The sequence below is a fragment of the Crocuta crocuta genome, unplaced genomic scaffold, assembly GCF_008692635.1.
Source record: "Crocuta crocuta isolate KB4526 unplaced genomic scaffold, BGI_CrCroc_1.0 scaffold614, whole genome shotgun sequence".
Taxonomy (NCBI): Eukaryota; Metazoa; Chordata; class Mammalia; order Carnivora; family Hyaenidae; genus Crocuta; species Crocuta crocuta.
Genome location: NW_027529673.1, coordinates 1,502,562 through 1,527,704, shown reverse-complemented (window position 1 = coordinate 1,527,704; position 25,143 = coordinate 1,502,562). Strand labels below are relative to the sequence as shown.

General features: G+C 37.9%; 1 protein-coding gene across 1 annotated transcript; it reads left to right on the top strand.

The window, feature by feature from the left end:
- The first annotated feature begins 1,466 nt into the window (after positions 1-1,466).
- On the top strand, positions 1,467-1,849 carry LOC144230702 (transcription factor BTF3-like). The gene is made up of 2 exons (XM_077763038.1): positions 1,467-1,616; positions 1,673-1,849. The coding sequence occupies exons 1-2, from the start codon at positions 1,467-1,469 to the stop codon at positions 1,847-1,849; spliced, it is 327 nt and encodes a 108-aa protein (XP_077619164.1).
- Positions 1,850-25,143: the final 23,294 nt, after the last annotated feature.

The following is a 25,143-nucleotide window of genomic DNA, read 5'->3' as shown; positions in this document are numbered from 1 at the left end:
TTTAACCACACTGAGACAAATAGGGATTCTTTTAAATTTTTTAAGATTATACATTCATACAAGTACATTTTCAAGAAGTGTGGCAAAAATAAAAAGTAGAAAAAAGAAATCATTCATAATTTCATCAGCTAACAACAATCATTACCTACATTTTACTTCATTGTATCTTATTACTTATTTCTATATTTGTTTCTCTGGAATGTATTTGTTTATGTGTAGACACGTAAATACAATTACAATGATATCATATAGGTGCCTTGATTTCTTAATTCTAATTTTTTACATAATTAGGATTTCCTTTGTTTCAAACATGAAACGTATTTCTTCCAAATAGTTATTGTCCATTGTCCTTTCAAAGCGTATATAAGATAAAGCCCAGCAAACTATCAATTGTGAACCCAAATAGAGCCTTTTAGGTATAACATCACTAGACTTAATGAGTTTTTTCCTATTTTTAACACATTATGTATGAAGTGATATATCACAGGAAGTGGCATGTTAAGAAAATACCATTTCCTTTTTCAAAAGATAATAAAACATCTGTGTTTCTTTTTTTACATAGTGAAATAGAGTAATAAAAATAGTCTTCTTGAGCTATATAAATTATCTTTCATATATTTTGGGAGTTCATCCAAAATGCAAATTTCACAAAAAATCAATGTGGTCTTTGAACATAATTTCTAGCATGTGCAAATTTTCTATATCTAATTATACTTAGCACTTAGCACTTCTTATCTTAAGAGCATCAAAGCATTTCACACATCTTAATAAGACTCAAAGTTTTTTTCAATTTTAATTAAAGATTTAATCTGGAGTGATATTCAACAAAGAAACTCTATAAAAATATCCTTTATATGATGCTACATGGTTAGACTCAATTTCTAGAGCACTAAAATGAATGCTCTATTTCAAGATGAGTATTATAGCAAATGGAACCATACGAACCCATTTATTCTCATTTTTTACCTATGATAATTACTATTAAAATGAAGTAGATTCAAATAGAAATGTTTATCAAGTATAGTCAATTAGATAAATAGGTTTAAAAATTTTACTAAATCCTCATGCTTTTCTGTCTTTCATTTAAAATACATTCCCCTGGGGTACCTGGGTGACTCAGTTGGTTAAACTTCCAACTGTGGCTCCAGTCATGATCTCACCATTTGGGGGTTTGAGTCCCNCCGCCCCCCCCCCCCCACTTATGCTCTGTCTCTCAAAAATGAATAAATGTTAAAAATATTAAAAATAAAATAAAATATATTCCCCTGTTGAGCTGCCATCTTGCATCCTAGCTTGTGTGCACCTAATCGTGGCTAGTCTGCCTGAGGCCCCCTGAGAGTGAATCTTAGTCCCCTGTGGTCCTATTTCTGCTCCAACCAGATGAACAAAACCATCATGAACCAAGAGAAATTCAACAAATTCAAGCACTAGTGCTCATTGGTGGAAAAGGAACCACTCGTCAAAAGATGACAGTGGTTCATAGAATGGCTACAGCAGATAATAAAAAATTTCAGTTCTCCTTAAAGTTAGGGGTAAACAACATCTCTGGTATTGAAGAAGCACATATGTTCACAAACCAAGGAACAGTCATCCATTTCAACAAGCTTAAAGTTCAGGCATCCCAGGTGCCTCGTTAGTGCAGTAGGTAGCGCATCAGTCTCATAAAGTTCAGGCATCCCTGGCAGTGAACACTTTGACCATTCTAGGTCATGCTGAGAGGAAACAGTTGATGGAAATGTTACCCAGGATCTTAAATCACCTTGGTGCAGACAGTCTGACTAGTGTAAAAAGACTGGCTGAAGCTCTACCCACACAATCTGTGGATGGAAAAGCACCACTTGCCACCTGAGAGGAAGGAAGGAAGGAAATTCCAGATCTTGCAGAGAATCTGCCGGTCAGAGTGGCTAAAATGAACAAATCAGGGAACTCTAGATGCTGGCGAGGATGTGGAGAAACGGGCACCCTCCTACACTGTTGGTGGGAATGTAAACTGGTGCAGCCCCTCTGGAAAACAGTGAGTGTGGTCCTCAAAAAATTAACAATAGAACTCCCTTATGACCCAGCAATAGCACTGCTAGGAATTTACCCAAGGGATACAGGAGTGCTGATGCATAGGGGCACATGGACCCCAATGTTCATAGCAGCACTCTCCACAATAGCTAAAACATGGAAAGAGCCTAAGTGTCCATCAACTGACGAATGGATTAAGAAGATATGGTTTATCTGTACAATGGACTACTACATGGCAATGAGAAAGAATGAAATCTGGCTATTTGTAACAACATGGGTGGAATTTGAGGGTGTTATGTTGAGCGAAATAAGTCAGGCAGAGAAAGACAGATACCATATGTTTTCACTTATAAGTGGATCAGGAGAAACTTAATGGAGGACTGTGGGAGAGGACAAGGGGAAAAATAGTTGTGGAGAGGGAGGGAGGCAAACTGTGAGAGACTCTTGAATACTGAGAACAAACTGAGGGCTGATGGGGGTGAGGGAGAGAGGAAAGGGGGTGATAGACATGGAGGAGGTCATTTGTTGGGATGAACACTGGATGTTATATGGAAACCAACTTGACAATAAACTATGAAAGAAAAAAGTTTAAAAAAAACCTGTCAATAAAGTATGCCAAAATAGAAAAAAAAATTCCTTGCCTAGTGAAAATAAGTAGTTAATTGATTAATTAATATATTTTCCTCTGTCATTTTTTAAAAATAGTTTTCAGCCTTCTGTGGTTACTATTTTGAATATCTAATTGTTCTTTCTCAGCCAACATCTCTAAAATATGCCTGGAAAGTGTCAGTGGACATCATCCCAATTGGACAGTAATATGTACTTCTAGAGTCACAAAGAGAAACTACCTGTGCAGCCATTTAGGAAGGGAAGAATGTACAGATCTCATAAAGAATATTTGTATTTATATTCTTTCTTAGGTCATTCAAAGAGCATCTAATCTGGAGCATTTGCGCTAAGGAGTATCTATTAGAATTTCAGTATGATCTTGGAGAATGAAAATGTAGCCATTAGCATGTTTACCTGGCAAGGAAGTTAGGAAATTAGGAAGCTGGAACAGAAAGAAGGAAAACAGAAAATGAGGTAGGGAACAGGAGAAGGTGAAAGAGTAGAGGGGAGGTAAGAGAGGAAAGAAAGAAAAGAGGAAAAGAGGGAGCTTTCATTGTACTACTCTGTGCCAAGCATTTTTGCTAGCATTGTATCATTTAATTATTATTCTAACCTTGAAACAATGGTATTACCCACATTTTTATAATGGAGAAATTGGGGCTCACAGGATAGCTTCATTTCATAATTAATACAGCCTGTCACTAATTGAGGTGGAGCTTAAACTCAATAGTATCTGACCTCAAAACCTCTATTTTATTCGTATACATCACATTACCATTCTAGAAATTGCCTGAATGCTATATGAGCTTTTCTTAAGTCTGGTTTATGGAAATAGCTCAATCTGGCTTTTTTCCTAGCACACTGTAGAGTGTCTGATACACAGCAGACACTCAGAAAACATTTGTTGACTGAATCAATGAATAAATAAATGATTCCTGAAAGTAGAAAAAATAGGAAGATGAGCTTCTGTTGTTACAAAGGAAATGAAAGGAGGCAGACACCAGAAGATGAGAACAATGCTCAGCTCTATTTTGGCCTTGGAAAGTACAACTGTTTGGGGGCACCTGGGTGGCTCAGTCGATTAAGCGTCTGACTTTGACTCAGGTCATGCTCTCACAGTTCATGGGTTCAAGCCCCGCATCGGGCTCTGTGCTGACAGCTCAGAGCCTGGAGCCTGTTTTGGATTCTGTGTCTCCCTCTCTCTCTGACCTTCCCCTGCTCACATTCTGTCTCTCTCTCTCTCTCTCTCTCTCTCTCTCTCTCTCTCTCTCACACACACACACACACACACACACAAATAAATAAAACATTAAAAAAAAAAGAAAGTACAACTGTTTAAATTTAGCTGAAGAAATGAGTTCAGCTTGGGTATCACCAAGAAGAATAGTTTGGGTTCTGATGATCTGTAAGATGGAAAAAACAAACAAACAAAAAACAGGGGTCAAGTGTGAATCAGAGACTAATCTGTGGATTTTCTTCTATTCTAGGGAAATTCAAAAGTATGGTCACAGGTTCTGAGGCAACAGAGACCACATTCCTACTACAAGATTCACCCTCAAAGAAACATGAATTCCAAGGGCTTCTTCAGACCTTAGTCTGCCTTTGAACTCCTTTCTTATGTATGTTGAGGCTTCATCGCTTGGGCAAAGCTAAATGTCCTGTACACAGCCCGAAACATCAAATACTTTACTGGAAACTCAAGCATTCAACATTAAGACTTGCTTTACACAAAGAGATAACAGGAAGGCAGCCGGGAGCAATGCTATGTTAAGGATGGTTTGTTGATGTTAATGGAAAACCCATTTGACAACTGTATTAATTATGTTTGACACAGCAAGTAGAGGAAAATCCAACTAAAACAACCTTTGACAATAATAGGAATGTTAGCTAACATGGTTGAAAAGTCTAGTGATGTGAAACTTGATCATGAAACTTTATGAAAGATGTCAAGAATTCCATTTTGTTGGTTTTCCTACTCTATCTTCCACAGTTTTGTTTTTTATGCAGAAACTAGTTAGCTATTCACCAAGGTTTTTAGCAAAAGAGAGAAAGCCTGGGTTGGTGCCACCTGAAGGTGAGATACCTGCTAATGAAGAGTACTCATTTTGGACTTCATGGGAAAGGGAAATAAATTCTAATGTATAAGCCATTGCATTACTTTATTGATTTATTTTAAATTATTAATACCAAAAGCAGAAGAAGTCCCCAAGAATGACCTAAACTTTATAGAGTTGGTTTAGCTGTTCAGTTTTAGTTAAGTTAGTTGTTGATAGAGCACACTGGGAAGCTAGTGATCCATATGCGATAAAAAATATTTGATAAAACAAATGCTTTGGCAATTTGAAAGGTATGTTATGAGCCTGTAGCACTCAGAGAAGTGATTGACAAGATCCATAAACTTAGCATGTCTTTCAACCATTTGTTGCTTTTCACACGTTAATGCAAGACAGAGATCAGCTTAAATAATTGTTTATCAATTACAAATAAAAGGTAATGTATTGATTCCAGAATTTAGGGCCTCAAAAGACTGAAAAAGATGATATTATAGACCTCAAATAGCAAAAGGTGAGACTGAAAACAGCTTAACACAACAGTAGCCTAATAATGGCTGATATTCCTACAGATTCCTTCAGAAGTTGAAAATAAGAGATATGTAGATAAGAAAGCATAAAACTGAATCGGGCTTTAGAGTGGTGTCTAGAAAAGAATGTTGGTGTATGTACCGTCTGATGAAACTGAGTGGATGCAAGTAGATCTACTAATATTTGAGGAAACTGGATTGCTGAAGAGGCCATGAACCAATACTGAAAATGTCTTGAACACTCATGCCTCAAACATATACAGGCCTCCAAATGTCATGAACAGAGCTGTGAATTTTGTGCAACCCCTAAGAAAGGCCTAATTCCCCAAATGAACTTGCTGAAAGATAGTGGAGGGTAATTAATAGGGAGGGACCTCCCAGGAGAGGAGTCAGGACATGCAAAAAACAAAAGATGAAATGTTTTCAGAAAGTAGAATAAATATCAAATCAAGGAATCTCCTCCATTTGTTAGCAAGGAGGGACTGCATGATGCCTACCTGATAGAATATTCATCATTGGCAAGGACCACACACACGATAGTTGAATCCCAGTCTTTCCTCTGTCAGAATCGAAATTTTAATTGCAATTATCCTATCCCTGCTCCAATACCTTTTACTGGGTGGGCCTGGGAAAGCAAAAAACTTTTTTGCTTTATATGCTGCAAAATTATTAGAGGTGGAATTCTGATTTGATGGTGAGAAAAAAAGCGGCACCTGAAGATCATAAATACCTAGATGTCTGTCTCTCTTGACATGAAATAAGTGTCTTTTGCAATGTGGGAAGAAGAATAAAATGGGTATTTGGTGCCCATAAAGGTACAAGCTGGAAGAAGTTGGTGAGCCACTCACCAAAACCATTTCCTGTTTTTCCCTGAGATTACAGCTTGACTATTATTTTCCACTGGACTCTCAGTCATATATAACCACGTGACCTACAAACACAGGGTAATGTCACAGACATGAGCAACAACTTGCAGATTTAACTCATAAAATTATCTACACCTAATCCATGTTATTTCTCTTTCTACAGCTTGATGGAAAGAACACAGATATATTGCAAGCTGTATGTCAAAAATGGAAGAGCCACGGGGCGCCTGGGTGGCTTAGTCGGTTGAGCGNGATGTCAGGAGCTCAGGAATTTCATCTCCTAACTGGAATGGAGTAAAGGGATCAGATTTACTCTCCTTCCTGAAACAATCAATAAACTGGACAAAATACTTAAAACAATGGTTTATAAGTCATTGGGTATTAGGCAATGAAGGACAGTGATCCCTGAGTAACAGTAAGCAAGATGAGAGTTTCCATCTCAACTGCCTTGAGAGTTTCCAGGATATGGCTCAGGGAGTGGGAACCCAGACAGGTCCAAGCATACTTGTCTGAACTGAGAAGTCAGAGATGGAAGTCTAGAGACTTCCAGGCAGCCAGAGTTCACAGAATAGAGTACCATAAAGGAAACAGGTGTCCAAAGGAAGAAAACTTAAGAGATGTGCAGAGGGTAGCACCTTTAGTGCTCAGCAAAATACTAATCAGCAAATGTGTGTGAGGAAACTATCTAAGACTGGACAAAGAACATTCTAGAGGAAACAGTACTTAGAGACCTCACAAGGCTAGAAAGAGCTCTTACCGGCTAAGGTGGAAAACCTCATAATTCATGAAATACTGGGGAGAATTTTCAGAAGGGTCTTGTCTCAGTAAAGGGACAAAATTATCCCAAGGCTAAATGCTTCTCTAATCCTGCCTAACACATTGTAAAAGTAAGTCCTAAAAGGATAAAACTGTTTCTAACTAACATAACAGTACCCCCAGAAAAAGGTGAAAAATGTTTATAGGAATATACAAACCAGTCCAGGTGCCAACAAGGTAAAATCTATATTGCCTGACATCCAGTCAAAAATTGCTGGGCATACAAAGAAGCAGGAAAATACCACCCACAACGAAGAAAACCAATCAATTAAAAATTGACCCAGAACTGACACAATAATAGAATTAACAAAGGCATGAAAACAGTTAATTGTACTGACTGTACTCCATATGTTCAGAAACTTATTAAAAATAGAAGAAAACTATTTATAAGATAAATAAGTTCTGGGGATATAATGTATGGCATGGTAGTTACAGTTAACAATACTACATTGTACAGTTGGAAAGTTGCTAAAAGAGTAGATCTTAAAAGTTCTTATCACAAGAAAAAAAATTTAACTATGTGAGGTGATATATATATATATCATCATTATGTTGTACACCTTAAACTAACATAGTGTTACATGTCAATTATATCCCAATATAACTGGAGAAAGGAATAATAAAAAGACCAGAACTTCTAGGTGAAAACTACACTAGATGACATTAAAAAAAATAAGTTTATTTATTTTGAGAGAGAGAGAGAGTGAGCAAGGGATGGGCAGAAAGAGAAGAAGAGAGAGAATCCCAAGCAGCTCCACGCTGTTAGCACAGAGTCCAACATGGGGCTCAATCTCATAAACCATGAGATCATGAGCTAAGCTGAAATCAAGAGTCAGAGATTATTTAAAATAAAATAAAATCTTTTAAAACTTGATTTATGGGGCCCCTGGGTGGCTCAGTTGGTTGAGCATCATACTTCAGCTAAGGCCATGACCCCATGGTTTGCGAGTTAGAGCCCCTCATCGGGTTCTGTGCTGACAGCTCAAAGCCTGGAGCCTGCTTGGGATTCTGTCTCCCTCCCTCTCTGCCCCTCCCCTGTTCACACTCTGTCTCTCTCTAAAAAATAAACATTAAAAAATTAAAAAAAAAACACGGATTTATGTAATTACAAGATCTAAGTGAATGATGGTGGGGGAGCCTGGGTGGCTCAGTCTGTTGGGTGGCTGACTTCGGCTTAGGTCATGATCTCATGGTTCGTGGGTTCGAGCCCCACATCGGACTCTGTGCTGACAGCTAGCTCAGAGCCTGGAGCCTGTTTCAGATTCTGTGTCTCTCTCTCTCTCTCTGACCCTCCATTTCTTACGCTGTCTCTCTTTCTCTCAGAAACAAATAAAAAATGTTAGAAAAAAAATTTTTTTTAATACGTGAATAATGGTCACCATCACCATAGATCATTGTGTAGATTCTGCCTTGAATAAGGACATCCAATCAAAGGAAATAAAAATGAGGATTCAAACCCAGCATGTTCCCTGCTTACCAAATTATACAATCTGATGGTGGGCTACATTCACCTGGAGAAAGGGGTGCCTTCTTCTAATTCTCCAGAGCTGACACACAACCTTGTGTAGGCTCTGATATTCATGGTCAGACAGATAGACTGTAGAAGGAGAAGGGAAAGGAACTGAATTCTAGTTACGGGCAAAGTGAACCAGAAAATGGAGTTATAATGGTTGGTACGGCTATCACTCATTTATTATATTTCTATGTATCTTTTCCAATACCCTAGATGAAAGCATCTCACTTAATTGAAATCTTACACAATTTTATCTTACAAAAAATCTCTTACATTGATTATAACCTTCTATATTGAATTATAATTAATTACATGCATGTAACAAGTTAGAAATACAACCACAGAGAGAGCCAAGGATTGAAGGACTGTGAATCAAAACTCCTGTGGGACTGAATGGAGACTGAATATTTTGGCCAACACAGGAAAAGCTGGTATAATTAGAAAGAGTTCCAGCAATATTTATATTTTGAGTAGAAAGTACTCAGGTGGCAAATGCTACTATGCCATCTCTCCTTCTCTCAAGACAAGAAATAAAATGAATTCTTGAGCACGCATTGTGTTATATCCAACAACAACCAAGAGTGAGAAAATGTTTTGATGGATGCAGTGCCCAAGGAGGTTTCTGAGACACCTTCAAGATGCATCAGAGAAGTCCTGTTAAATCCAGGGGATCAAATATTGGAGTAAAAGAATCGTCTAGAGAACCAAATTAAAAATCAATGCTGCCACTAACTCCTGTGCCCTTGTGTATGTGTGGGTTTCTATCAGTTTGGTGCTATGTGATGGCTGAAAGCTGTGAAAGTATGTTAGTAGGTCCTGTTGAACTCAAACTAAGCTGGTAGCAGAACAGTTAGTTCAGGTTGCAAGTAAACATGCTGGGAAGCTCATGTGTTTGCACCTACCAACTTATATGAGTTCACTAGCAGTATATATGTTAGTAAATACACAGTGAGGGAATTTTTAGTAAATGGTCTTTTAAGGTTTTCAGTATTGCATTTCATAACGCACCATGAATAAAATTGGCCTATTAAAATAATGTTTTCGTAACTGCAAAAATATTTCTATTAAAAATGAAATTAAGGGAAGTCTGGATAATTCAGTTGGTTAATCTCATGGTCATGAGATTGAGCCCTGCATCAGGCTCTGTGCTGAGTGTGGAGCCTGAGTAAGATTTCACACCCCCACCCCCACAAGAAAGTGTGCTCTCACTTTCTAAAGCTTAATTAATTAATTAAAATGAGAGTGAGAGCGAAAAATAACCAAAGAATAATCTGGGCAGTTCAAAAGAGCAAAATCAAGTACACAAAACATAAAACATAAAACAAGCAAATGCATGTTTGTACTATTAAATTCAGAACCAGGATTTAAATTTCAATGACATCATGTATCACATTTAATTAATATTCTAATTCTACTTAAATAAGTTCTAGATTTATGCATCTAATCTCTAAATGTACTTCGAGTTTTTAGTTCTAAAAGCACTAATAAGTTTATATCCAGTCTTATCCTTACACATATTTTCATATCATCATTATCATCATAATAGAAGTTAAACCAACACTAGGAATCCATAAAAATGTTTTCATTTTAAGGGAAATTATATTTTACTCAAGTTTGGGAAACAATCTTATATAAACCTTTTTCTTAATTAAACATATAGAGGGCATGCTCTATATCTCTGAGACTCTCAAGCTTGATAGGAAAAGTACTAGAAGAAATGGGATCAAGGAGAAAGAGGCAGAAGAGAATTATAGGATGGAAATATACTACCTAGAAATTTCTCACACTTAGACAATTTTTAAAAACCTCCATGAATGAAGACATTATACCTCTTGTTCCATCCTAGACATTAAATGCTTTAAGGAAGTTTTCATACCTCGTTCATCATTATCTTACACCCTATTTTATTTAATATATGTTTATTTAAATAAATACACTCCAAAATTGGTCAAAATTACGGAAGTGGCAAGTTAGTCCATGATCATACATATGTCAATTCAACAAAACTTGCTGATTATGTACTGGGAACAGTTACTAGGCTAGGTGCTATGGATATACAAATAAAAATGATATAATATATCTCTATGAATAATCACTGGGAGACATAGAAGCTATAAAATACTATGGTAAAAATAGGACATATATATGTTGGGGCATATGGGTGGCTCAGTCAGTTGAGTGTCCAACTGTTGATTTCAGCTCAGGTCATGATCTGAGGGTCAGGGGATTGACCCCCACATCAGGCCCCACCTTGAGCCTGCTTAAGACGCTATCTCTCTGTCTCCCTCTGCTCCTCTCACTGTATATATGCATATGTATATATATATATATATGTGTGTGTGTGTATATATATATATATATATTCATAAATTGTTCAGAGGATGGAATAATTCATTTCAGAATGATAGCAGTAGAAGAAGGGTCAGGGAAACATGTACAGAAGAGATGGTTGGATTTAGCTTTTAAGCTGAAAGGACTTTCTTAAATGGTATGGAGTATGAATACCATTCTAGGCATAGAGAGAGTACATGCCCTAGGAAAACAAGGTTTTTAAAAAATCTGATCATATAGAGTGGTGAATTCTATGACATAATAAACTACTTAGACAAGTGATACATTAGGTTTATTTAGACTGAGTAGCATATTTGAATTTACCTAGTTGAACGTACTATTCTAATTTAACTAAACTTATTTCTTCCTGAAACCGAAGAAGAGAAAGTTATATTTTAAACTGTTTGCATATGAACTACAGATATTAAGATTTTACACTTCATCTGGTATATTACAGTTCTCCAGAGAACCAGTAGGAGACAGACAGACAGACAGATGATAGATGGATGGATGGATGGATAGATAGATAGATAGATAGATAGATAGATAGATAGATAGATAATTATAGGAATTGGCCTTTTTGATTATGGAGGCTAAGAAGTCCCACAGTCTCTGTCTGCAAGCTGCCAACCCAGGAGAGCAGGTTGTATAATTCAGTCTGAGTCTGAAGGCCTGAGAAAAAGGAAGCTAATGGTGTAAAACATACCATTAGTGACTGGAGCCAAAGTAACTTTCCAATAATCAAATCAATGACTAAGTGCCCTTGAAATTACTCAGCAAAGCTTTCAACTGACTGCATTGAAACTGAGATGAATATAGTTTAACAGAAATCTAGCAAGGAAAATTAGTCTTATTAAAAAGTAATACTTGGGAAATACTAGATTTACTTAATCATGACAATCTGTGATACTTTTAGCTCTAAAAACTGGAACTACGAGCCTGAAAATTTGCCACATCTTGCCAAATGTAAGGACGTGTGAGTGATAATCAAAGGAGTCATGACTGAAGAACTGGGGCATTGCTCATTCAGCTTCTTCCTTGAGTTAACCTGAATTCCTTGCCGTCACTGGAAATGTCTTCCTACCTTTCTGTGGTTTGCATGTCACTCTGATAGCTTCCCCACAGGAAGACCCACTCTGTTTTTCTTAGTTCTAGTTGTCACCTACTACTCACTCCTGTCTCCACCCAACATTACTGCCCCACGTGTGCTATCTGCCCTGAAAACCTTCAACACTAAATTCATCCATTGTGTCTTTATTCCAGTTCCTAGTAGCCACCTCCTGAAGTTCCAGACACCGAGATCATTCACTGTCTCCTAGACTCTCAAATGCTCTGTAGCTCTGTATCTCCTACTGTGATCCTGTTTCTTGTCAAGGCCTCAGGATTTGAAATCCTTCCAGGATGGCCTCAGGAACTTGTATATTATCCCCAAAGTCCTCTACTTTGTAACAGTGTCTCTCCANTCAGGAATTTCATCTCCTAACTGGAATGGAGTAAAGGGATCAGATTTACTCTCCTTCCTGAAACAATCAATAAACTGGACAAAATACTTAAAACAATGGTTTATAAGTCATTGGGTATTAGGCAATGAAGGACAGTGATCCCTGAGTAACAGTAAGCAAGATGAGAGTTTCCATCTCAACTGCCTTGAGAGTTTCCAGGATATGGCTCAGGGAGTGGGAACCCAGACAGGTCCAAGCATACTTGTCTGAACTGAGAAGTCAGAGATGGAAGTCTAGAGACTTCCAGGCAGCCAGAGTTCACAGAATAGAGTACCATAAAGGAAACAGGTGTCCAAAGGAAGAAAACTTAAGAGATGTGCAGAGGGTAGCACCTTTAGTGCTCAGCAAAATACTAATCAGCAAATGTGTGTGAGGAAACTATCTAAGACTGGACAAAGAACATTCTAGAGGAAACAGTACTTAGAGACCTCACAAGGCTAGAAAGAGCTCTTACCGGCTAAGGTGGAAAACCTCATAATTCATGAAATACTGGGGAGAATTTTCAGAAGGGTCTTGTCTCAGTAAAGGGACAAAATTATCCCAAGGCTAAATGCTTCTCTAATCCTGCCTAACACATTGTAAAAGTAAGTCCTAAAAGGATAAAACTGTTTCTAACTAACATAACAGTACCCCCAGAAAAAGGTGAAAAATGTTTATAGGAATATACAAACCAGTCCAGGTGCCAACAAGGTAAAATCTATATTGCCTGACATCCAGTCAAAAATTGCTGGGCATACAAAGAAGCAGGAAAATACCACCCACAACGAAGAAAACCAATCAATTAAAAATTGACCCAGAACTGACACAATAATAGAATTAACAAAGGCATGAAAACAGTTAATTGTACTGACTGTACTCCATATGTTCAGAAACTTATTAAAAATAGAAGAAAACTATTTATAAGATAAATAAGTTCTGGGGATATAATGTATGGCATGGTAGTTACAGTTAACAATACTACATTGTACAGTTGGAAAGTTGCTAAAAGAGTAGATCTTAAAAGTTCTTATCACAAGAAAAAAAATTTAACTATGTGAGGTGATATATATATATATCATCATTATGTTGTACACCTTAAACTAACATAGTGTTACATGTCAATTATATCCCAATATAACTGGAGAAAGGAATAATAAAAAGACCAGAACTTCTAGGTGAAAACTACACTAGATGACATTAAAAAAAATAAGTTTATTTATTTTGAGAGAGAGAGAGAGTGAGCAAGGGATGGGCAGAAAGAGAAGAAGAGAGAGAATCCCAAGCAGCTCCACGCTGTTAGCACAGAGTCCAACATGGGGCTCAATCTCATAAACCATGAGATCATGAGCTAAGCTGAAATCAAGAGTCAGAGATTATTTAAAATAAAATAAAATCTTTTAAAACTTGATTTATGGGGCCCCTGGGTGGCTCAGTTGGTTGAGCATCATACTTCAGCTAAGGCCATGACCCCATGGTTTGCGAGTTAGAGCCCCTCATCGGGTTCTGTGCTGACAGCTCAAAGCCTGGAGCCTGCTTGGGATTCTGTCTCCCTCCCTCTCTGCCCCTCCCCTGTTCACACTCTGTCTCTCTCTAAAAAATAAACATTAAAAAATTAAAAAAAAAACACGGATTTATGTAATTACAAGATCTAAGTGAATGATGGTGGGGGAGCCTGGGTGGCTCAGTCTGTTGGGTGGCTGACTTCGGCTTAGGTCATGATCTCATGGTTCGTGGGTTCGAGCCCCACATCGGACTCTGTGCTGACAGCTAGCTCAGAGCCTGGAGCCTGTTTCAGATTCTGTGTCTCTCTCTCTCTCTCTGACCCTCCATTTCTTACGCTGTCTCTCTTTCTCTCAGAAACAAATAAAAAATGTTAGAAAAAAAATTTTTTTTAATACGTGAATAATGGTCACCATCACCATAGATCATTGTGTAGATTCTGCCTTGAATAAGGACATCCAATCAAAGGAAATAAAAATGAGGATTCAAACCCAGCATGTTCCCTGCTTACCAAATTATACAATCTGATGGTGGGCTACATTCACCTGGAGAAAGGGGTGCCTTCTTCTAATTCTCCAGAGCTGACACACAACCTTGTGTAGGCTCTGATATTCATGGTCAGACAGATAGACTGTAGAAGGAGAAGGGAAAGGAACTGAATTCTAGTTACGGGCAAAGTGAACCAGAAAATGGAGTTATAATGGTTGGTACGGCTATCACTCATTTATTATATTTCTATGTATCTTTTCCAATACCCTAGATGAAAGCATCTCACTTAATTGAAATCTTACACAATTTTATCTTACAAAAAATCTCTTACATTGATTATAACCTTCTATATTGAATTATAATTAATTACATGCATGTAACAAGTTAGAAATACAACCACAGAGAGAGCCAAGGATTGAAGGACTGTGAATCAAAACTCCTGTGGGACTGAATGGAGACTGAATATTTTGGCCAACACAGGAAAAGCTGGTATAATTAGAAAGAGTTCCAGCAATATTTATATTTTGAGTAGAAAGTACTCAGGTGGCAAATGCTACTATGCCATCTCTCCTTCTCTCAAGACAAGAAATAAAATGAATTCTTGAGCACGCATTGTGTTATATCCAACAACAACCAAGAGTGAGAAAATGTTTTGATGGATGCAGTGCCCAAGGAGGTTTCTGAGACACCTTCAAGATGCATCAGAGAAGTCCTGTTAAATCCAGGGGATCAAATATTGGAGTAAAAGAATCGTCTAGAGAACCAAATTAAAAATCAATGCTGCCACTAACTCCTGTGCCCTTGTGTATGTGTGGGTTTCTATCAGTTTGGTGCTATGTGATGGCTGAAAGCTGTGAAAGTATGTTAGTAGGTCCTGTTGAACTCAAACTAAGCTGGTAGCAGAACAGTTAGTTCAGGTTGCAAGTAAACATGCTGGGAAGCTCATGTGTTTGCACCTACCAACTTATATGAGTTCACTAGCAGTATATATGTTAGTAAATACACAGTGAGGGAATTTTTAGTAAATGGTCTTTTAAGGTTTTCAGTATTGCATTTCATAACGCACCATGAATAAAATTGGCCTATTAAAATAATGTTTTCGTAACTGCAAAAATATTTCTATTAAAAATGAAATTAAGGGAAGTCTGGATAATTCAGTTGGTTAATCTCATGGTCATGAGATTGAGCCCTGCATCAGGCTCTGTGCTGAGTGTGGAGCCTGAGTAAGATTTCACACCCCCACCCCCACAAGAAAGTGTGCTCTCACTTTCTAAAGCTTAATTAATTAATTAAAATGAGAGTGAGAGCGAAAAATAACCAAAGAATAATCTGGGCAGTTCAAAAGAGCAAAATCAAGTACACAAAACATAAAACATAAAACAAGCAAATGCATGTTTGTACTATTAAATTCAGAACCAGGATTTAAATTTCAATGACATCATGTATCACATTTAATTAATATTCTAATTCTACTTAAATAAGTTCTAGATTTATGCGTCTAATCTCTAAATGTACTTCGAGTTTTTAGTTCTAAAAGCACTAATAAGTTTATATCCAGTCTTATCCTTACACATATTTTCATATCATCATTATCATCATAATAGAAGTTAAACCAACACTAGGAATCCATAAAAATGTTTTCATTTTAAGGGAAATTATATTTTACTCAAGTTTGGGAAACAATCTTATATAAACCTTTTTCTTAATTAAACATATAGAGGGCATGCTCTATATCTCTGAGACTCTCAAGCTTGATAGGAAAAGTACTAGAAGAAATGGGATCAAGGAGAAAGAGGCAGAAGAGAATTATAGGATGGAAATATACTACCTAGAAATTTCTCACACTTAGACAATTTTTAAAAACCTCCATGAATGAAGACATTATACCTCTTGTTCCATCCTAGACATTAAATGCTTTAAGGAAGTTTTCATACCTCGTTCATCATTATCTTACACCCTATTTTATTTAATATATGTTTATTTAAATAAATACACTCCAAAATTGGTCAAAATTACGGAAGTGGCAAGTTAGTCCATGATCATACATATGTCAATTCAACAAAACTTGCTGATTATGTACTGGGAACAGTTACTAGGCTAGGTGCTATGGATATACAAATAAAAATGATATAATATATCTCTATGAATAATCACTGGGAGACATAGAAGCTATAAAATACTATGGTAAAAATAGGACATATATATGTTGGGGCATATGGGTGGCTCAGTCAGTTGAGTGTCCAACTGTTGATTTCAGCTCAGGTCATGATCTGAGGGTCAGGGGATTGACCCCCACATCAGGCCCCACCTTGAGCCTGCTTAAGACGCTATCTCTCTGTCTCCCTCTGCTCCTCTCACTGTATATATGCATATGTATATATATATATATATGTGTGTGTGTGTATATATATATATATATATTCATAAATTGTTCAGAGGATGGAATAATTCATTTCAGAATGATAGCAGTAGAAGAAGGGTCAGGGAAACATGTACAGAAGAGATGGTTGGATTTAGCTTTTAAGCTGAAAGGACTTTCTTAAATGGTATGGAGTATGAATACCATTCTAGGCATAGAGAGAGTACATGCCCTAGGAAAACAAGGTTTTTAAAAAATCTGATCATATAGAGTGGTGAATTCTATGACATAATAAACTACTTAGACAAGTGATACATTAGGTTTATTTAGACTGAGTAGCATATTTGAATTTACCTAGTTGAACGTACTATTCTAATTTAACTAAACTTATTTCTTCCTGAAACCGAAGAAGAGAAAGTTATATTTTAAACTGTTTGCATATGAACTACAGATATTAAGATTTTACACTTCATCTGGTATATTACAGTTCTCCAGAGAACCAGTAGGAGACAGACAGACAGACAGATGATAGATGGATGGATGGATGGATAGATAGATAGATAGATAGATAGATAGATAGATAGATAGATAATTATAGGAATTGGCCTTTTTGATTATGGAGGCTAAGAAGTCCCACAGTCTCTGTCTGCAAGCTGCCAACCCAGGAGAGCAGGTTGTATAATTCAGTCTGAGTCTGAAGGCCTGAGAAAAAGGAAGCTAATGGTGTAAAACATACCATTAGTGACTGGAGCCAAAGTAACTTTCCAATAATCAAATCAATGACTAAGTGCCCTTGAAATTACTCAGCAAAGCTTTCAACTGACTGCATTGAAACTGAGATGAATATAGTTTAACAGAAATCTAGCAAGGAAAATTAGTCTTATTAAAAAGTAATACTTGGGAAATACTAGATTTACTTAATCATGACAATCTGTGATACTTTTAGCTCTAAAAACTGGAACTACGAGCCTGAAAATTTGCCACATCTTGCCAAATGTAAGGACGTGTGAGTGATAATCAAAGGAGTCATGACTGAAGAACTGGGGCATTGCTCATTCAGCTTCTTCCTTGAGTTAACCTGAATTCCTTGCCGTCACTGGAAATGTCTTCCTACCTTTCTGTGGTTTGCATGTCACTCTGATAGCTTCCCCACAGGAAGACCCACTCTGTTTTTCTTAGTTCTAGTTGTCACCTACTACTCACTCCTGTCTCCACCCAACATTACTGCCCCACGTGTGCTATCTGCCCTGAAAACCTTCAACACTAAATTCATCCATTGTGTCTTTATTCCAGTTCCTAGTAGCCACCTCCTGAAGTTCCAGACACCGAGATCATTCACTGTCTCCTAGACTCTCAAATGCTCTGTAGCTCTGTATCTCCTACTGTGATCCTGTTTCTTGTCAAGGCCTCAGGATTTGAAATCCTTCCAGGATGGCCTCAGGAACTTGTATATTATCCCCAAAGTCCTCTACTTTGTAACAGTGTCTCTCCACCTTCCAGAACTGACTTTGCTAAGGATCCTGCTTTCCCCATAGCTCTCTAACATACCAGCATAATCGTAAGATACCAATACATGGTTAGTAGTTGAAAGAAAAGATCATTCCACAGGAAGACTTCCAGGATGGTTTCCTTCAAAGTCCAGGTAAATGATCATGTAATTTACCTGGGCTTTGGTGATCATGTAATTTTCATGGGAGACACTACTTAACTTTCTTATCTATTTCATGCTGCAACTGTAACAGAACAGACTGCAGAGAATCTTTGAGTTATAATCTCATTTCTCATTTCTCTGTGATTAAGAAGGTGGTCTTTGGTATGGTCCAAAGAGTCTATCTAGGTTTGTACTTAGATTCCAGAGGTTTGAATGCTGGTCCTTTGATCTCCTACCTGTGTGACTCTGTGTAAGATTCCTAACCCTTTGCAGCCTGAAATGTCTTATTTTTCTAATGTAGAAAATATCTTTGAGTGAGAGTCTGGAAATTCAATGAGATAATTTACATGAAAATAGCTGAATAAAAATATATACGCTCAAAAAAGACATTTGTTCTCTTTTGAATGCAAATGTCTGAGAAGTTTTTGTTTAAGAAAAGAGTGTCTAGGGGCACCTAGGTGGCTCAGTCAGTTAAGTGTCCAACTTTGGCTCAGGTCATGATCTCACTGTTCCTGGGTTCGAGCCCCGCGTAGGGCTCTGTGCTGACAGCCAGCTCAGAGCCTGGAGCCTGTTTCAGATTCTGTATCGCCCTCTCTCTCTGACTCTCCCGTGCTCACGCTGTCTCTCTCTCTCTCAGAAATAAATAAAACATAAAAAAAAAGAGTGTCTATAACTTTACTTGGTGTATGCTATCTCTACAGGTCTTACAAAAATAAATAGCATAAAGGGAAATCATCCTACTTTCAGATTGTTCTTTAGCTCCACATTATAATAAAAAAACTTTTCAGATTTGTACATTCTTTTTCATTATTCAAAGCCTTTTCATATATATTATTCTTACAACTATGCAAACATTAATTCATGTTTCCAGACAGAGATTGAATTTCAAAGAAATCCTTTTACATTGCTCCTCAATGAAAATAATCTATTTCAGGGGTGACTGGGTGGCTCAGTCCGTTAAGCTTCCAACTCTTGATTTTGGCTCAGTTCATGATCTTGCTGTTGTGAGACTGAGTCCTGAGATTCTCTCCCTATGCTCCCAACCCCCAAACGCATTCTCTCTCTCTCAAAAACAAAAACAAAAATAAACAAAAAACAATGAGAAAATAATCTATTTTGATAAACTGTGTTTGATGATTACATCTCTAAACACAAGAAATTCCCAAATTTAAGAGATGATCCATAAATTAGGGAAGATTTAATATACTAAAGGTAGTTTAACATTCAAAAATTAATAGAGCAAAGGATCTCTATTCTCAAATGTAGTAGGCTGGGTCACACATAGGCTTCCATTGGATTTAAAAAACTAAGCCTAGAAAAAGTTAGATAAATTATACAAATCCTAACTTTGAAGACATCAAGATGCTGTGGGAACAAGGATTAGATTGAAATGTCGGAGAAGCTTGTGTCCTGTGTAAGTAAGTTGCTGATGTCTAGTCCTTGTTCCCCACTAAGGACATAGCCCAACCTGACCCCTGGCTGAGTATTGGGAGTGGCCCAGGCCTAGGACTCCTGCTGAGGAAAGAGAAATAAAAAGCTGTTAGCAATCATGCATGGCTGGTGTAAAGCAAACTGGAAATTTGAGGGACACTAGGGGCTACAATGATTCTGCTCCCAATTTCCAGGGTGTGTGTGTGTGTGTCTGTGTGTGTGTCTGTGTGTGTGTGTGTGCGCACGCGCACACATGTACATGGACGAGGGTGGGGGATTTCCACACCACCACCAATTCTCTGGCACTGTCTGGGTGTCCTACAATTCAACTCAATTCTGACACTATCTTCTAGGAGACAGTAGTAGATTCTACAGGGTAATGGTTCGATTGTACAAGACTCCCCCCCTCCCCTTTCAGATGGCAGCTAAAAGCCCTAGTTGTCACATACGCCTCTGACCAATTGGCTATATAAAGACTAGAGGCTTCCACCCCTCCCACCTTGGGTTTAATACACTGCTAGAATGGTTCACAGAACTCTGAGAAACATTTTACCTACCAGATCATTGGTCTATTATAAAAGGATGTAACTTAGGAACTGCCAGATAGACTAGATGCACAGGACAAGGTCTGGGGAAAGGGCACAGAGCTTCCATGCTCTCTCCAAGCACACCACTCTCCCTACAGCTCCACATGTCTACCAGCAGAAGCTCTCCTAACCCAGTCCTTTGGGTTTTCATGGAGGCTTCATTACACGGGCATGATTAAACCATTGACCATTGGTGACTAAATTCATTCTCCAGGCCCTCTGCACGCCCCTGGAGGTTGGAGTGGAACTGAAAGTTTCAACCCTCAACTCACAAGGTTGGCTTCTTAGGCAACAAGCCCCTCCCTTCTGCTTCTTACCTTAAGGTGCTTTCTAAGTCACTTGATTAACATAACAAAAGACACCTTTATCTCTGTCAATGGTTAGGAAATTCCAAGGATTCTAGGAGCTCTGTCCCAGAAACTGGGACATAGACCAGCTATGTATCTATTATTAAATCCCAATATACAAAAGCCCTCATAAAATAGTTCCTAAATTCTGGGGCTGCACAGAAGCTGGGAGTTATGAAAAAGATTCTAAAGGGGAAGTTAAAACTCCCTTAGTTTTGGGATGATGAGAATAGGAAGACCAGTGCAAGGAGGTTAGCCTCAAGCATACAGCCAACCTCTCCCTAGTGACACATCAGATTTTGAAGTTGTTTGAGGTAGGAAGCCCATGAGCTATGTGGAAACCTCTGAAGAACATAGTTGGATCTCCTCCAGTTTTTCAGTACCAAAGAGACCAAAACTTGCCAATCCCTCAGTCTAAACCTCAGGATTTAGGATTGTTTTGTGTCCTTGGTGAGGTATCTTCTTTATTATTTTGTATTGACACTCATTCTCTACAGTAATATTCCACATTCTAAAGACTACTTTGTCTGACATTACTATAGTCACATAAGTTCTTTTGATTAGTTTTAGGTACAAATGTACACATCTCCTTCTCCCATGGCAGTTTCTCTCATAATTTGATAGTATGGTAGGAGACCTTCAGTTTAATAAGTGATCAAAAAGCCTCACATTACATGCTGAATATCCATCATGGATATGTGTGAATGCCGTGCCACGAAAGGCATGAAGTGGGGTGTGACTCTCATGTCCCTTCTACATATTCTCTCAATATTCACTTTGCAGAGATACACATGAGCAATGAGCTTCCCACATACACAGCAATCTCTCGAGCACACTCAAGATCATGCTCAGAAATTCTCAGTGCACTAAGTTCTAATTCTTTCTGTTTCTTTCCCAGTTGGAAAGCAAATGAGTATGACATGACATTTAGTCAATCCATTATAATTTAATTTTTTTACGTAAATCATTCCTTGAAAATTTTACTTATTATTAACCCAAAAGTATGTTAAATTGGTAATTTTCTTGGTATTGGTTGAGGGCAAGCCTAGCTGAAAAAAAAAAAAAACAAAAAACATTATATGCCAAAACCCACTCCTCAAAATTCCTCGGGGATGCTAGACCATCTATACAGATTTTGTAAAGAATGTGACTAAATAGCCACTTCACGAGTTGAGGTTAAAGGATAATAGAAGTTTTGAAGGAAAGTAATTGAGGATGTGATGATATTTTCTCCCCACCACTTGGTCCCAGACAAAAGGTATATTTCTCATTATTTCCAGCCTATTGAGAAAGGTAGCAAGAAGACCACTTAGACAACTTGATATACATCCTTTGGAGCTTGGGAAGTAATGTCTGAGAAATCTGAAATGAATCTGACTACTGTCCGAGTGCCAGAGTGAAAAGTGGTATCCACAGCATGAAGCAGCTTCATTTCCACTGATGATGGGGGAAGATATGTGTTTGTCAAAGAACCAACAAGGAACTGCATAGGATGGGTTCAGCCTGGAGAGTGTCTTAAAATAGACTCTGTCCAAGAGTCAGCCTCATTACAAGTGTGCTTCTTAGATTCATAAAGAAAAGGGTAAAAGTCATGAGTAGACAGCCAAGAGGAAGACATTGCCAACATCAAGGGTGTGAAAATCAGATGTTTCCAACTGAGAAATCTCCCAGGAAGCCACAAATGTGCTTCATGACAGGGGAAAAAGAAAGTCACTGACCATCCACAGTGCCCTGAGGCCACCAGCTCCAGATCAAAAGCATACAATTAAAACACAGCATCTCCTGAATCTGACCTCTGTGTTCTTTCCCCACACTGATCCTAGTGAATTCATGGAATCTCATCTAGTGAAAAGAAACTTCTTACCCCAAAACTGGCTTTCCAACATGATTTTGATGCAAACTGAAGAAAAGGAAAGCTTTAATTTCAAAGGTATTTCATACTTTTATTTTTTTAGACTGGACATTTCAATTACAACTGAGATTTTTTTCTTAGAACTAAAGTGATGTTTAATTATCTGGGAGTGACTGGAATTGTCTTAGTACCTGATCTATGTTTTAGGTGTAGCAGGGAAGAAACAGTTTCCTGGTAGTTGTAGGATTTGGTATTGGTTGTGGGAAGACAGGTGTGTCTGTCAGCCTCCTGTCACAGATCAATTCCATAGCCTCTTCCAGGGAACACAGGAAAAGTAATTATCCAGCTTTCATTGTAGTTGGGTTGGGGTCATGAGACTGGGGTCTGGGCAGTAAAAAATGACTGGAGATGTACCATTATGTAGGCTTGGCTACTAAACACCCCAGTGCTTCTTATCGAATTTTCTCTGATTTTATGTCTAGAAGTGAGAGGCCTGGGACCATGAATGATGGAAATCGTGCTGCATGATGGGAAATCAATACCCCAAAGTCACTGTTTAGAACCCAGCACTATCCCCAAATCCCCAGAAAATCACCTGATGCTATGCAGACTGTAACATGAGCAAAATATAAACCTTTATTGTTTAGTCCACTGTGATTTGTTTTCCTCACCAGCTAGTGTTAATTACCCTGATGAATACACAGCCCAACTCTCTTTCTGACAATATTAGCAATTATATGCATCAGACCCACAACTGATTGTGACTAATCAGTGAGTGGTAATTCTTACTAGAGAATGATTTCCTTGGAGAACCAAGTATCCAAAGGTGTCCCTGTAAAGCCAGATGAGAACACAGAATCACAGAAATCTGTCCTTTAGTGGACAGGGCACCAGGACTACATCACAAGGCTGTGGAGAGAAGGGTCTGTCTATTTGAGGTCCACTGGAATGGTTAAGACGAGCTGAGAATTTAAACCCTATCCAAACCTAAAACAAGGGCAACTCCTGGTTTCTTAGCAGGAAGAAGAAATTATGACTTCTGGTTGGATTATTCAGAGAAAAATTGGATTAAGTACAAATGTGAGCTTGGCCTAGAGAGGGTAGGTAAGATACAATCAGACAGAAAAGAATGGAAAATGTGTTTGTGTACAGCACAAAAAAGGGTGAAAATTCAGAGATAAGTGTGTTCCTAGGGAAGAAAAGAAACCAGTCATCAGCATCATGGATTCCTATATTGGACCATGGACATTAAGACTGAAAAGATGGAAAGGGATATGGGAGACTCTTAAATAAAGGGTTGGTAATAGCATAACAATTAGATAATCCACAGGGCTTATTGAGAGCTTACCACGTGCCACTTACTGTACTCTGTTCTTTATACTTCATTTAATTCTTATAATCCAGTGAGGTATATATTTTATAGTCTCATTTTATAGATAAGAACACAGAGGCATAGGGAAAGAACTTGACCTCAGGTTATAAGCTTATTAAGCGTAACATCAGAATTCAGACTCAAGGACTCTGACTCTAGCAAATGCTCTTAACCACTATATTGTATTTTAATAAGAGAACGAAAGTTGGGGGCAGTGAAGAGAAATGGAAAGAGCTTTAACTTTGAAATCATAACAAAATTGACTTGAATCCTCTCTATGTCATATGAAGTCTTGGGCACGTAACTTTCTGAATCTAAACATTTTTTTTTTCTTTTTTGGAAAAATGAAGAAAATACCACCTACCTATATTCATTCATTCATTCATTCATTCATTCTTAATTAAAGCGATCTCCAGTGAATAAGGGGTGACTTACACAGTATGTAGAGCACGGTTAAGTGGCTAAGTATGTAGTAGGTCTTCCAAAAGCACAAAATTGTATGCAGTGGGGAGATGATTATATATTCAAGTTTTAGATTTTTGAATCTTGGATGACAGAGATGGGCATGGCTGGAAAATGCCCAGGAGATAGTTGGCATTCAACTGGTACTGTCTGATGACATTTACAGATACAGGACTGGGGCCCCCCCGGGTGAGTGTTGAAACAATAGCCACGTGTATCATGTGCTAATTGAGTTCTTAACAGTGAATGAGATTTGCCAGAAAGAAGTGTAAAGTAGGAACAGTAGCTGTTAGGTTGTGGGAGATGAAATGAATCCCGAATGATTAGAGAAATAGTAACTGTATTTTGTTAAGCTTAACTTAAAAAAAGCTTGCATGTTTTAAAGATAAATGGGCTGATTAACAGAATTCTCTCTTACTTGGAATATCTAGTGTTATGGATAAAAAGATACGTTTTAAAATAGTCAACTGTCTTTAAGGATTGTATATTTCAGACAGGAAAGAAGATATTTACATGGAAACTACGTGTAAAAATCACCACAAGGGGTGTGTGGGTGGCTTGGTTGGTTAAACATCCAACTCTTGGTTCCAATTCAGGTCATGATCTTATGGTTTGTAAGACTGAGCCCCCCATCAGGCTCTGCGCTTACACTGTGGAGCCCCCTTGGGATTCTCTCTCTCTTTCCCTCTCTGCCCCTCCCCCACTCTTTCTCTCTCTCAAAATAAACAAACAGACAAAATACCACAAAACAGGGCTTAATATTCATTCCATGGGAAAAAAAATCTTCACAAGGTCTAAGGCCACAGAGCTAAAGAATATAGGGATGCAGGATCAGGACCAATAAAAATGAGGAGTGAGGAAAGGGAACATTCCTTGAAAATCTGAG